The sequence below is a fragment of the Magnolia sinica genome, chromosome 10 (assembly GCF_029962835.1).
Source record: "Magnolia sinica isolate HGM2019 chromosome 10, MsV1, whole genome shotgun sequence".
In the NCBI taxonomy this organism is placed as follows: domain Eukaryota; kingdom Viridiplantae; phylum Streptophyta; class Magnoliopsida; order Magnoliales; family Magnoliaceae; genus Magnolia; species Magnolia sinica.
This window is the reverse complement of record NC_080582.1, coordinates 69,226,329-69,241,302: the sequence shown is the minus strand read 5'-3', so window position 1 is coordinate 69,241,302 and position 14,974 is coordinate 69,226,329. Positions and strand designations below refer to the sequence as shown.

Sequence of the window (14,974 nt, the reverse complement as noted above, 5' to 3'; positions counted from 1 at the left end):
GAACAAACTATCTACAATGGGCTACACCTGTAGACGTTTTTCTGACAGGAAAATGAAAGGTGAAATTTCTGACTTCCCCCAAACCTGATGAGATCACGATGAACTATGATTATTGGATAGCAGAGGATGCCCAAATTAGGGCATTGTTGTGGAACAGTGTTGAGTCACATATCAGTGAGTATGCCATCTTCTTCGAGATTGCCAAAGAAGTCTGGGATAACTTGAAGGAGATGTATTTGGGTGAGAAAAATCTAACTGAGTCACATATCAGTGAGGATGCCATCTTCTTCTATAGAATACATTTTCATTCTGAATGACGGTATCGGTTGCCATATTGGCCTGGCGGAAAAATGATACGATATGGCGCTGTGTATCGGAATTGGTGCCATATTGGGCCATATCAGCCCGTATCGGTCATATATTTTTTTTTAAAGCAAAAAAATGCGGAAATTTATTAAGATAAAAGGGAAAAAAAATAAAAAATTCAAGAATCTATCGTTTTTTAAATTTGTATTTGACCATATATTCAATGGTGTATCGGACCATTCTTTGGTAAGATTGCTGTCCTGACGGGTTGACCTACTGTAAGATGTGGTGTTGGTTTTTTTTCTTTTCTTCTTTGCATAAATTGTTGATACATGTCAAAAATTGATATCATATATTACTAATATGATTATCTATCAACTAATATAAATTTTCAAAAATTATTTTAAAAAACAGAAAATGCCCAAAAATTAACTTGAAAATAGAAAAAATGTAGATTTTTATTTATTTATTTATTTATAAATCAATGAATGTGTGAAATCATTAGATCCAGTCTTCTAATACTCCACAAGCATCATAACAAGAATTAAAAAAATGATTTAAAACTTTTCCTTATGATTTTTTAAAGAAAATACATGCATAAATAAAAAACGAAATAAAAAAAATTAGTAGATCCATATTCTAATACTCAAGAATCATAACAAGAATTAGAAAAAAACAAATTAATTTTTTTTCTGAAATTTCCAAAAAATAACCGCGTAAATAAAAAATAAAAAAGCCCAAATCTTCGATAAATGAGTAGATCCATAGTCTTCTAATACTCCTCAAGCATCATAACAACAATCAGGAAAAAAAAACTAATTAAATCTTTTTTCCTTTTTTTGAAAATTTCAGAAAATACCTACATAAATAAAAAAAACTTAAAAGAGGAAAAAGAAAAATCTCCAAATCTTCGACAAATAAGTAGATTCGTAGTCTTCTAATACTCCTCAAGCATCATAACAAAAAACAATATAAAAAAATTTAATTGAAAAACATTTTCTAAAATTTTCAGAAAATAGTTGTGTAAATATATATTTTTTAAAAAGGAAAACACCCCAAATCCATATCAAATAAACCAACGTATGATTGAAATAGTTTATATTGTTATTTTGATGGGATTTTAAATCGAAACAACACATTTATTTATTTATTTTTTTTGTTTCGATTTTTTGCAAAACCATACCTAAGAGCTTCGGTTTGATGGAAAAAAAACAAGTTTCGATCTTCAAATCTGATCTAGATATGGTTGGAAATGCATTTAAAACAATCTATCTGCAAAGAAATTAACAAGAGGAGAAAAACGAAAAAAAATCAAAGAAAAGGTTAAAAAGAAGTACTTTTTAGCTGTATCAATTGAAACCGATACGGCTATAAAATATTGGTACCGATATGGCCGATACAACACTTTTTTCATAATGGGCCGATATAGACCTATATCGCATATCGTATCCGTCTGATATGGATACGATATGGCCGTATCGGTCGATACAATATCAATATTCTGCTCCATGGCAGGAAGCAAGGTATTGCGTATCGATAACGATGGCCATAATAGTCACCATTATTCCTGATACGGGTATCGGCCATAACGGTTGATACAAGGGTGTAATGACCGTTATGATCCCTGTAACGGTTGTTTTTTTTTTTTTTTTTTTTTTTTGCCCGAAAAATTTTGGAAAAATCTCCAGAAAATCCAGAATATTGTAAATACGTAATTTTTTTAATGTTGTTTTTGTTTTGAGCATGTTTATGTTAGCGTAACCAGTGTTCGAATTATCTCCAATATTATCGAAATATCTCTGATATTATCTTTATCTCCAGATCAGCGACATCGATAACATTGGTAGTATCGGAAATTCCAGGTATTAGCAACGTATAGCTAAGTATCGCCAATATTTTTAATTATGTAAATTCTAGGTATCGCTTGTATTGTTAATGCATCAATATCGCCAATGTATTGCCAATATTTTCGACTATATAAATTCTAGGTAATGCTTGTATCACAAGTGTATGGACGTTATTTCAATAATATCGCTAATGTTTAATATCGTCAAAATTTTGTTTATTAGAAAAAAAATTGTTTCAATTTTTTTCATGGGCACATGGTTGTATATAGTGTTCAATTTGTCATTGATACTATTGATAATATCTCGATATTATCGATATCGCAACATGCGCAATATTGAGACCACAATATTTTGTTTCTTTTCCAATTGTTGATGATTTCTTAGTGAAATATCATGTGTTGTTGATATTTTGTAATATCGATGGATGTTTGGATGGAACGTTGGATGGTTAAATAGGTCGGATGGGATGGTTGAACTAATTTCTTACAACAACACATGCTTTTAATGCCCCATTAAATGGAAACTTGTTATGTATGTATTCTTTTTGTAAATTTTTTATTTCTAAATATGCAAAAACGTACATTTTAACATCTCCTAAAGTTTCGCTGAAAATGCCACCGTTTTTCCCATGTTTCCCCGCATTTCTGGTTATTAGCGATATTATCAGCAATATCGATATTGTTTTCGTATCCCTGGCCAGCGAAACTGGTAGCGATATCGATACTTCGAACACTGAGCATAACGGTCCACTCTTCGGTAAGAGTATTGTATTGGGCCATTTGATAAATTTATGAACATGGTTATATGTCTCTAATGTTACACATCACAATTAAGCATTAGAACTAGAAATCAGAAAAAAGGCATAAATATCACCTTTTTTTTTTGTTTTTTTTTTGAAAAAATGGCCCTTGGAGCTTCTATTCGCTCAAATCGCTTCAATCTACGACTTTAATCCTAAAAACTATAGTAAGAGTGGTCAAAATCTATTGTAGAATGGCTTGTAAGAGTTTTTAGAATGAGAAAAGTGAAAAATGAGGAGAAAAATTGGATTTAAATATAAAAAGTGGTCGTTTTTTGGCCATTACGAGAGTAATGGTCGTTATGGCCTGTATTGGCCGATATGGTCCCAAAACACCAACTGCCCCGTTTCACCCTTGTATCGCATAATGGTTACGACTGTTACCTATACATATTGGCCTTTACAATTGTATCGTAACGGATATGGAACACTAGGGCAAGGAGATAAGACTGTGGGAGAGTACTATTCTGGCCTAGGGGCATGTGGAAAGAATTGAATGTGTATCAGTCGATGTCAACAAACATTGACACTCTGAATGCAGAGGGAGGAATTCCATGTTGCCAAATTCCTATTTGGCATCCGATCTGAATTTGAACCTATGACAGCTCAAATTCTTGGAGAAAGTGAGACCCCATTAGTCACAGAGGCTTTTGTTAGAGTTCAAGGTACAACCAGAATGATGAAAGAGGGCTCCTCATCATTTGATTGGTCTGCATTTATATCTGCATTTGCGAAATGTGGAGGAGCCGATGCAGTTGTGGTTGTGATAAACGATATTGCACACAATGTGGCCTAAACAATCACACAGTTGATACATGTTGGGACCTAGTGGGAAAGCCAGTTTGGGTTAATAAAGTCCGCTCATTGGATGATGGTTTTGAAGGGTATGTACCCAAGTCTGCCACTCCTATTGAATTGAGTACGTTGGGTGACACATTTTTCTTTAAAGATAACCAAACTTTATTAGAACTTGCACAAAGTGAAAAGGGGCAACAAAAAAGAAAAGAAAGAAAAAGAAAAGAAAAAAAGAAGCCAGAAAAGAAAACCAACAAAGCTAAGAAGCATACATCTCCAAATCCAGAATAAGCTTATTAACTCTGGCAATAACTTCTACATGACTTTCTGGCTTATTACGGAAACAAAAACTGTTATGAGAGCCCTAAATGACCTAAAAGATTGCCATTATAGTCGGCCTCCATGCCGGTTTGCTTGCTTTCCTAACTCCTCTACCGTGCCAAGCCCATAAGAATTCCTCAATAGACGCCAGCATCACCCAACTAATATTGAAGGAGAACAGGAAGTGATCCCACACTTTAGTTGCAGATGGACAATAGATTAAAAGGTTATCGATCGTCTCCTCCTTTGCCATACACATCAAACAAACATCAGGAAGGATAAGGGCTCTCCTTTGAAGATTATCGACGGTTAGGATTATCTTCATACCCACAAGCCAAACAAACATCGCCACCCCAGGGGGGGCACTGTAGAACCAATTATGAAAGGGGTGGGATGTCGACAACTCGCTCAACGGTTCCACTATCAAACTGCATAACGATTTGACAGAAAACTTCCTCGAACAATGCTTTCCCCAAATGATACGATCCTCAGAATGAGCATTAGGCTTGAGATTTTTTAAGTCTAGTAAACCGACAACCTCATTGAACTCCTCATCTATCAAATCCCTGCGATAGGGAGGAGACCAAGAGGCTCCCATCAATCGTGTAACACTTAGCCACAACAACAAAACGCTTGGGCACAAGGCGAGCAACCTTAGGAAACAGATCCTGAAGCGTCCTGTCACCACACCATTAATCAACCCAAAAACGAATGGGTTTTCCGTTTCCCAAGCTGAGCAAAATGCCTCAATGAAATATACGTTCGGTGGCAGCAATCGCTTTGCATTTACTTAGAAGGGCCAAATTCATGTCTACTAGAGGTTTCAAACTAGCTCCTCCATCTTTGATTGGCTTGCACATGTCCTCCCACCTTAGGAGATGAAATCTCCTCCCCTTATTGTTTCCTTTCCAAAGAAAGTCCCCCCTTAACCTTTCAAGTTTATTTAGCATCGCCATCGAGCACATAAAGGCATGAAATACATAGGCATGTTGGAGAAAGCAATCTTTAGGAGAGTGACACAGGCTCCTAAAGAAAGATATTGGCATTTCCACGCAGTGAGTTTCCATTCAATCCTCTTAATGACTTTATCCCAAAGACGTTTAGGCGGTTTCCCAATACAAAGTGAAAGTACCAGCTAGACGACTTAATTCATCCTTTCCCACATGCACTCCCAACATCTTTGATTTGGCGACATTAATTTTCAAACTTGAGGCCCCATCGAAACACACCATAATTTTGCGTAAATTATCCACAGATTCTACCTTCACATCGCAGAAGAAAAACAGTGTGTCGTCAGCATACTGCAGGTGAGTAAAATGCTCCCTCTCTCTCACTCCTTAAAAACCTTTAAATAGCCCGTTCTCTTCTCCTTTTTGAAGCATCATACTCAAACCCCGCCCTACAACTACAAGCATATAAGGGGAGATTGAATCTCCCTACCTTAGACCTCGAGACGCACTAAAGAAACCTTTAGGAGAGGCATTTACGAGAATAGAGAAGGAAGCGGAGTGAAGACATGCACCAATCCAGTCCCTCCACTTGCTACCACACCCCAGACCTCGAGACGCACCAAATAAACCTTTAGGAGAGGCATTGACAAGAACAAAGAAGGAAGCAGAGTGAAGACACGCACCAATCCAGTCCCTCCACTTGCTACCACACCGCGGTCTATGGAGAATGTAGTCCAAAAAGTCTTAGTCAACATGATCGTAAGCCTTCTTGATGTGACCCATTTGCTATTTCAAAAGAAGAATATGCCAAACTTCTAAGAGATCACTCCACCCATGCCTCTTCCTCTACAACTACTCTTGCCTAGTTAGGTACATCTTGTTTTATTTCTACTGAGAGTGTTGCTTGGATTATTGACTTTGGCACTCCTGATCACATGACCGGTAAGCAAAATATCCATGACACTAGCTGATGGTACATCAACTTGTGTATTTGGGGTGGGCACGGTCTGTACTACCAAATCTCTCATTATCCTTAGTTTTGTACATTCCTAACTTTCCTTTAAGCTTATTATCTATTAATAAACTAACCAAAGCCCTAAATTGTTTTGTCAAATTCTATCATTCTTATTGGAGTTTTAGGAACTAAAGATGGGAGGATGAGTGGTGGAGGACATGAATTAAATGAACTATATTGCCTTAATCATGGAATAACAGAGACTGGAGCTGCATTGTAGACTGACGTCTCTCCTCATCAGTGGCATTCCAGGCCTGGTCACCCATTTTTAACTAGTTCGAAGAGTCTTGTCCCATCTTTGTCATATGTGTCTAGACTAGAGTGTGAAGCTTGTGAGTTAAGCAAGCATCATAGTCTTTTCTTTTTTATGTGGGGATAAAGTAAGTGATAAACCCTTTTACTTGATATAGTTAGATATTTGAGGTCCAATTTGTGTTTCCAATTTATCTGATTTTAAATACTTTGTTATCTTTGTGGATGATTCTCTAGAATGACATGGCTGTTTTTGATGAAAGACCGTTTTGAAGTATTTATGTGTTTTAAAGAATTTTATATGCAAACACAAACTCAGTTTGATGTTAAAGTGTGTATTCTAAGATTTGACAATGCTAAGGAATATACATTGAACCATTTTCGTTTCTATCTTTTATCCCATGACATCATTCATCAAACATCACATGCACACACACCATAGTAGAATAGAGTTGTAGAGAGTAAGACTTGTCATTTACTTGAGGTTGTTAGGGCATTGACATTAAATATGAAGGTTCTGAAAGGTTTTTGGAATGATGCAGTTTTGACTGCATGTTATTATGTAAACTAGATGCCTTCATCGGTCTTAGGTGGTAAAACTCATTTTACCTCCCAGAGCATAAAAATCGTCATTTACTTGAGGTTGCTAGGCATTGTTGTTAAATATGAAGGTTCTAAATAGTTTTTAGAGTGATGCAATTTTGACTGCATGTTTATCTCACAAACCGAATGCCTTCATCAGTCTTAGGTGGTAAAATTCCTTTTCTGTCATATATACCCAATGTTAGCCGTTTCAACTCCTCTTTGTACATCAATCTGACCATTGTCGTTATTTACTTGACGACAACTCCTCATTGTTGTCCTTTACTTAAGATTGCTAGGGCATTGATATTAGATATGAAGGTTCTGAGAGGTTTTTGAAGTGATGTAGTTTTGATTGTATGTTATCTCATAAACCGGATGCCTTAACTAGTCTTAGGTGGTAAAGCTCCTTTTTCTATCATATATCCCCAAATGTCATCCGTTTTCAACTCCTCTTTATACATCAATTTGACCATGTTTTTGATGAATTTAAACCAAAGGATGTAAAGTGTGTTTTCTGGGATACTCTTATACTCAGCGAGGTTACAAGTGTTATAATCCAGTCACTCACAGATGGTATGTGTCAACTGGCATTGCCTTTTTTAAAAGTACTCCATATTTTTATTAGGGAGGAAGATCATTGCAACTTGCAAAAAGTTCTATCACTCTATCTATAGTGCCAGACAACTTCATCAATAGAACGAGTTCCCATGAAACGTTCAGATTTGCCACCATTATAGGTCTATTTTAGATGTTCCAAGTGAGGTGATGAAACACATACCAAGTTGTCCTCTATCAATCTAGCCACCCCATCTAAAGATTAGTCTCCTACATCTTTGCTAATACTGTCTAATGAAGGTGATTTGCCCATTGCCCTCCATAAGGGTGTGTGTTCCTGTATGCAACATCGTATCTCTAATTATGCTTCCTTTGATGGCTTATCTTCTTCTTTTCGATAGTTTGCTTGTCTGTCCTTTTTTTTTTTTTTTTTTTTTTTTTTTTTTTTTTTTTCTGTTCTTCATTCTTTCCAGGAGGCTTTTAACAATGATGGTTGGAAGCAAGCTATGGAAGAAGAGATGGTTGCACTTCATTAAAATCAAACTTGGACTTTAGGTGAGTTACCTGTAAGAAAATGTGCAATAGGGTGTCGATGAGTAAATACAATCAAGTACAATCCCGATGGCTTAGTGGATCATTTAAAGGCTCGATTACTTGCGAAGGGACACACACACACTCTAGGAGTTGACCACTCTAAGACCTTCTCTCCTGTGGCTAAGCTTCATTTCTTACATGTGGTGATCTCTATTGTTGCAAATTTAAATTGACATTTATACCAACTTGATGTGAAGAATGCCTTTCTTCATGAGAATCTGCTTGAATATGTGTATATGGAGCAACCGCCTGGCTTTGTTGCTAAGGGGAGTGGGATAAAGTCCGTCACTTAAAGAAATTAATTTATGGATTAAAACAATCTCCTTATGCATGGTTTGACAAATTTAGTAAGGTGATGCTTCAGTTCGGGATGAAATGTAGTCAGGCAAATCATTCAATTTTTGTTCGAAAAAGCAAGATAGGTACTATCATGTTAGTTTTACATGTGGATGATATAATTTTTAATGGCAGTGATAGTATAGATACTTATGAGTTATTCAAGTTCGTGTAGCAACACTTTTGCAGAAAAGATTTAGGTTGTCTTCGATACTTTCTGGGTCAATAGGTAGCAAGGTCGAAGGTGTGATGAATTAACTTGTTGCTGGGGGCTAAGCTAGTTGAAACTCGCATGAATATTAATTCAAAGTTGAGTATAAATGAAGGGGAACCATTTGATGATCTACGAAGATATTGCCGAATAGTTGGAAAATTGATCTATTTAATTATTATATGACTGAACATCGCTTATCAAGTCAGTGTAGTTAGTTTATGTAGGCTCCTTGTATGTCTCATATGGAGGTTGTGCTTTACACACTTAGATATTTAAAGGTACCTCTTGGCCATGGAATTCTTTACAAGTGAAATGGACATCTTAGATTAGAAAGGTTTTTTGATGTAGACTGGGCTAGCTCTCCTTATAATAGGCAGTCGACCACATGTTATTGTACGTTGGTAGGAGAAAATTTGGTTACATGGAAAAGCAAGAGGCAAAATGTTCTCACTCAATCCAAGGCAGAAGCAAAGTACAAGGCTATGGCCCATGCAACTTGCAAACTTGTTTCATTGAAAACATTAATGTGAGCTCGGGTTCGTGGACCGTGGTAGATATGCCTATGAGATTGTACTGCGATAATCAAGCAGCATCTCACATCACCAACAATCCAATTTATCACAAAAGAACCAAGCATATTGGAGTTGACTATAACTTCATTAGGGAGAATGTTGCTAACAAGGAAATATGCATGCCATTTCCAAGTCCCATGATAAAGTGGTAGACATGTTTACAAGGGCTTTGACTTGGGCTCATATGGACAAATTCTTTGTCAAGCTGCGCATCCATGATATTTATACTCCAGCTTAAGGGGGGGTGTTGATGCATTATGATCACGTGTGTGCCGACCTAGTCACTCATGTGGTCCTCATATGTTTGGGTTTATGTTGGGCCTTTGTTATTCTATAGTCTTTAGGCTCACAAGTCATAATTCATTTAATCTTTTAGTTAGAGAGGTATAATTGTAATTTTCTTGTATTAAGTGATTGCCCTAATTATAATAAAAGAGATGTGGGGGCATGTGGAACATTCTAAGCTCTCTTCTCCTTTTCTTCTCTTTTCTCCACCATTTATTACACAAATATTTGAAACATAAGCATGACAAGCATAACATTATAATAAGCAAAACATAGCTCTAGCCAAACCTACTCACAACTACAAAAAAAGAAAAAGAAAAGAGGTTTAAACATATAGCACCCTCCCTTTTGGTTACGGGGCTGTAAAGGCCGTTACGTAAAAGTAATGGTGACAACTGTTACACATTACGGGGTTATAACGACCGTAACAGCCGTTATGGAAAAAATAACCTGTAACCATTGTTAATGGTCCGTTACGCCTCCTGTAAAGGCTGTAACAGCCCCATAATGGTCCGTTACGAGGCGGATATAGGTTTTTCGGATATTTTTTTCCAATGTTACAAGGAAGATACAAGTTTTTCAAGGTTTTTTTTTTTTTTTTCCCAGTAAAAAAGAGATTGTAACAGCCATTATGGAGGCCATAATAGCTGTTATGGCCACCGTTACTGTTATGGAATACCTTGCAACCAACACCATCCTCTGTGTTTTCCCAAATAACACCTTTTGTTTTCCAAATATGGCAAGAAACCACCCTGCCGTTAATTTTTTTGAAGGAAAAACTCACCATGGTTAGGTTAGCTAAATATTTATAAAATATGACAGTATTACCCCTCCCAAAAACCCCCACCCTAACCTCTCTTTTTTCTTATACCAAACCCTAAGCCTAACCTACCCTCTCCTAAAACCTTAACCATAAACCTGGACCAGGGGTAAAAAGGTCTTTTTTTCTATAGTCCACAGTCATCAACTATTACGGCTAAGAGATGGTTTTGTCACGTTCTACCATGGATGCTTACCACGGATTGTTTTTAACCGAAAATGGAAATATTTGGGGATACAGAAGGTGGGGTGTTATTTATCTTTGGGAGAAAAGGGAGGTTGCTATATGTTAAAACCCCAAAAGAAAATTCAGTTTCATACAGATTATATATATATAAGAAGAAAATTCGATCACTAGAAACAAAGAGTTACCGCATAGCACATATCGGTATGTATCAAAAGCATGGTGTGCCATAATGGCCATTATGGTGCTGTATCAGCCATTATGTAATGGTAATGGTGCCAACCGTTAGGAAAAAATGACCCCTATTGGCCCCGTAATGGTCTGTTTACAGGGCCGATATAGGTTGTTTTTCTCAGTTATTTATTTATTTATTTTTAAAGAGACTGTAACAGCCGTTATGGCCTATATTGTAATGGTAATGGTGGTGGCCATTACAGCCACCATTACCTTTACGGCACACCTAAATCAAAAGAGTACACAAGGAATGGGTGAAAGGTAAATACCTTGGGACATTTTGGCTCCAAGTGCAGGTTCTTTTCTGAGGCAGGTAATTTGATGAAATTCACAAATTTTTTTATTGCCTCAGAGAGGCTACTAGAATCGCTAATAAGATATGAATGGAAGGATTGACACACTGCTATATGAGCGAAGGAATTATTATTTACAGCCATTGACCTCAAATCAGTCAATTGGCCTGGCTTCAGATCAGGATAAACTGAATATAGATATGATGTCATCAAATAATCCACCACTGCATCTCCAAGAAACTCCAATCTCTGGGTAAAGAGGCAAAAAAAGATATAATTTATAAGATAAAATATGTATTCATTGTTCAGAGTTTGCTTGTATTGTTTCATGAGAAGAATTCATGATTTGTCTAATTTCGCATCCAGAAAAGAGGAAATTGTGTGATCCTCGACCTGGCGACATGCATGGTATCCTTGGGTTTCCCATTTATACAATTCAGGCCATGTTCTGCAATGCAAATCGTTGGATCTGATGAGCCCTGCCAAGGATGGTCATGCTCCAAGTATCTCCCATATTGAAAGATTATCAATCCTCTCCTTGGTCTTTCTTTCAGATGAACATGGATTGCTGCTTTATTCTTTCCTTAATTGTCCATTTGAAGGCATCCAATTGAAGGGTGAGCATTGTTCCACCATGGAGATTATTGGGGAATAGTCCATGGGTCCAGCTAGAACAAAACAGGAACCCAGGGATACATGTTCCTATCCTCAGGCTGAGGACCATATTTTTTCTTCCAGAAAAACATGAGGGAAATATATCTGACCAGAAATACCCACCTGATAGCAACCTCCTGAATGCTTGTTATAGGAAGGGTGTATAAATGCCTGTAGAAGTAAACCACTATGCAGAAACTTGTATCCTATCAACCTTTCAAGGGAAGCAATATCTATATTACCAGTGAGTGATAAATTGCTCTTGCTGGCGATGCAAGCTTTAGAAACATCTGATTCTTCAAAGTCCACTTGTATTCCCATCCATCTAAGAAATGCAGTTGCAGCTTTGAACCCACTGTCAACTATGAATGCACCAACAAGGGCCTCGACAACATCTGCAATAGTTTTCCTGTGTAACCAATGGTGGCGTTTATTGCATTTGACAACACTGGCACCTGCACCATTTGCTATCTTTCCGCTACCTATTTGGGCATGAATATCTTTTTCTGTGTCCTGATTGCAAATTACTTTACAAGGACGGCCGAGTGCATAGAAATTAGATGGATAGAACCATTCATCACGTATATATACCTGAAATATGGAGATAAACAATGAGTTAAATTTTTTTAAAAAAGGTCATGAGAGAAACAACACTATTTACCAGATTTCAGTTGTATGACAGCTATTGTGTTATACAACAAAATCTTGAAAGATAACATTTTCTGGTTTTGAAGAAACTGACAAGATGGAGACGGTGGACTTTCTTTATAAAGCTATGGATGAGCAAAGTTGTCTATTTGACATGAATGTAACAGCCGCAAGGATGACTGGAAGTTGATAGACAGGCATTGTAACAATTAGTTTCACCATGAACTCAATCGAAAACCACGAATTGGTTGCAAACATAGGTCCAATGATATTAGATATGCCCCACCAATTCCAACACAATATACTGGTATATTTAGGGCATATAAAATGAGAATCAGCAAGACTAGACAATTTCCAGAACCTACATGTTTCCCAGCAAACAAGAAGTCATTTCCAGCAGGCATATTCAACAACCCAACCCCAAACCACCATTCCAGCAATCTACATAAATTCCAATACATATCCAGCCACTTGAGCTGAAAATTCTAGATATCCTGGAGCTATACTAATATCAGGTAATTCTTTTTCATTTTTCCCTTTTGTCGAAAGAATGCTATATCGAGTAATTCTAGCTACTAATGAAATAAAAGAGTCATACCAAGGAGAGTATAATCTTCAAACTGAAGCAGAATTATGATTTTTAGCCCTCCCCAGTACCCAAACATACCACATGTTTTATCTTACGTTTGAAGAAACTAAAAAATGTCAGTTGAGCTCCATCACCAATCATACGGAGGACAAAACACCTTTTATACAAGGAAATAAAACCCTAAAATGATTCATAAAAATAACACAAAAATGAAACCCTAAAATTTAATTCAAAAGCTGAATTAATCTCCAGCCCTTATGATTCCCATAACCAAGACTTCGAAAGGAAAATATAAATAAACCCTGAACTCACATTTCTAATCTCAGCTACTAAGTGATTCAATCCTAACTGTCATAACAATTCCAACCAAGAATCCTACTATTATTTAAAATAGAACGTACAGTAATATGTTGGTTCCATGTCTGAACCAATGAAAGGCTCCAAAGCCTTAAAAAAAAACTGGTTGTTTGTCTCCATTCCTAAGAGCTACAGCCCATGTACCACCAACAATGGACTCTTTTGTCGAACAAGACCCCCGCATGCCATTCACAGTTGCTCCTGATGACATCAGCATTGTCAGTTGTTGTTTTGGCCTCCAAATAGATCAAACAAGACTTCTCCTTCCAGCAGCTTGAACTCCTTTTTAAGGTTTATCTCCAAGGGCCAAATATGGCACTGTGCTGCTTTTGGATTGACAGTTGAGACCTTTTCAGCAATACTTTGGGCTCACTTCAGATCCCAATTCCCTTTTGGATAGAGACTTGGGCCAGCACATGATGCGTCTCACCCTCTTCCTTCTCACTTGCATCAATTTCATAGGCATGCGAGGATCACACAGTACTCTAGAGGCACGTCTCTACTCCATCCATCCAGCTCTACTTCTAGTGGAAATATCCTTATTGATCTTTCCATCCCTTTGAAAAACAGAGCTGAGATAACGAAACAAATCACTTTTGAGGAATCTCTTGATCATCAATTTTAACTGAAGCCTCACCTATGTAACAGTTGCTACTGAGGTTGCATTCCAAATACTGTCTTGCTTCTACCAATTTAGCATAAAATTCCACAAATATATAACTAAAATAACTGAATTGCAAATACGGGAATCGTTACTCGAAAAGTTGTCACAGTTAAAAGAAAAATATAGAAGCATTAGCATTAACGTGATCTAGATTATAACTCAAGATTACTTTAAGCATGTATTACCTGTAAATTATTCTTTTTCGCCAGCTCATATAAATGTGAATTATTAACAATACTAGAACGCTTCCTGGTCAGTTGCCCTTCATCCAGGCCTTCATGCAAAAGAAAAAGGTGCCTGCTAACGGCATACTTAAGGAAAGCATCACCAAGTACTTCAAGCCTTTCAAGAGAAAAGCGTTCCAAGCACTTCTCAGTAGTGAGTGCCTCCAGTACCTGCAATACCACTTTCTCCATTACAGCCATAGGCCCATAACTGATATATAGTGTGTATTTTTTGTATCACTAATTCTAAAACGCATATTGTTGTAAAGCGATACATATGAAATATTAATTGAGAAGGGCTTACATGGTTGGCAGTAATTTTAGATCCCTCTGGGAAGGAAGTTGATAACATGTTCTTCAATTCAATTGCCACAAGTAAATTTTCCAGCCGATGCATTATAGAAGGTAACAACGATAGGGAACTCCCTATATCTTTTGAAAAACCTATTATCTTTAATGAACAAAGTTCTGGAGGTAACTCCACAAAGTGTTCCTGCTTTTCACGGACCTCTGCTTTTGCCAATCACATAGTAAATTAAATACAGTTAAAAAGTTCCTTCAAAAAAATTAAATAACCAGTTCTGGATAACAAAGAAGACATATCAAATGAACGCATCAACTATTTAAGCTTGAAGCATTGAGTAAAGACAATTCAGTAAGCCCTATACTAGAAACCCTCATTTCAGTCTAATTCATCAGCCTATACTGCATACAAAGGCATTTTTACTTCTCGATATTCCCTTGGAGCTCAGAGTGTTCTTTCAAGCTTGGATGAAGGTAAAAGCAAAGAAAGATTTCCCTTGGATCACCATGACTATGGTCTCCTTGGTTGAATATAAAAGATTTCTCTCCCTCCTCTCTCCAGGTATGCCACTGAACATA

General features: G+C 36.9%; 1 protein-coding gene across 8 annotated transcripts in view; it reads right to left on the bottom strand.

Moving 5' to 3' along the window:
- The window catches only part of LOC131216926 (endoribonuclease Dicer homolog 4-like), a 188,393-nt gene that overhangs the window by 14,877 nt on the left and 158,542 nt on the right, over nt 1-14,974 (bottom strand). For all 8 annotated transcript variants that reach the window (XM_058211553.1, XM_058211557.1, XM_058211552.1 and 5 more), the window contains 4 exons: nt 14,397-14,602; nt 14,054-14,263; nt 11,734-12,201; nt 10,933-11,205 (listed from right to left, as the gene is read on the bottom strand). In XM_058211553.1, the coding sequence (XP_058067536.1) occupies nt 10,933-11,205; nt 11,734-12,201; nt 14,054-14,263; nt 14,397-14,602 (1,157 nt within the window). The remainder of the gene's footprint in view (nt 1-10,932; nt 11,206-11,733; nt 12,202-14,053; nt 14,264-14,396; nt 14,603-14,974) is intronic.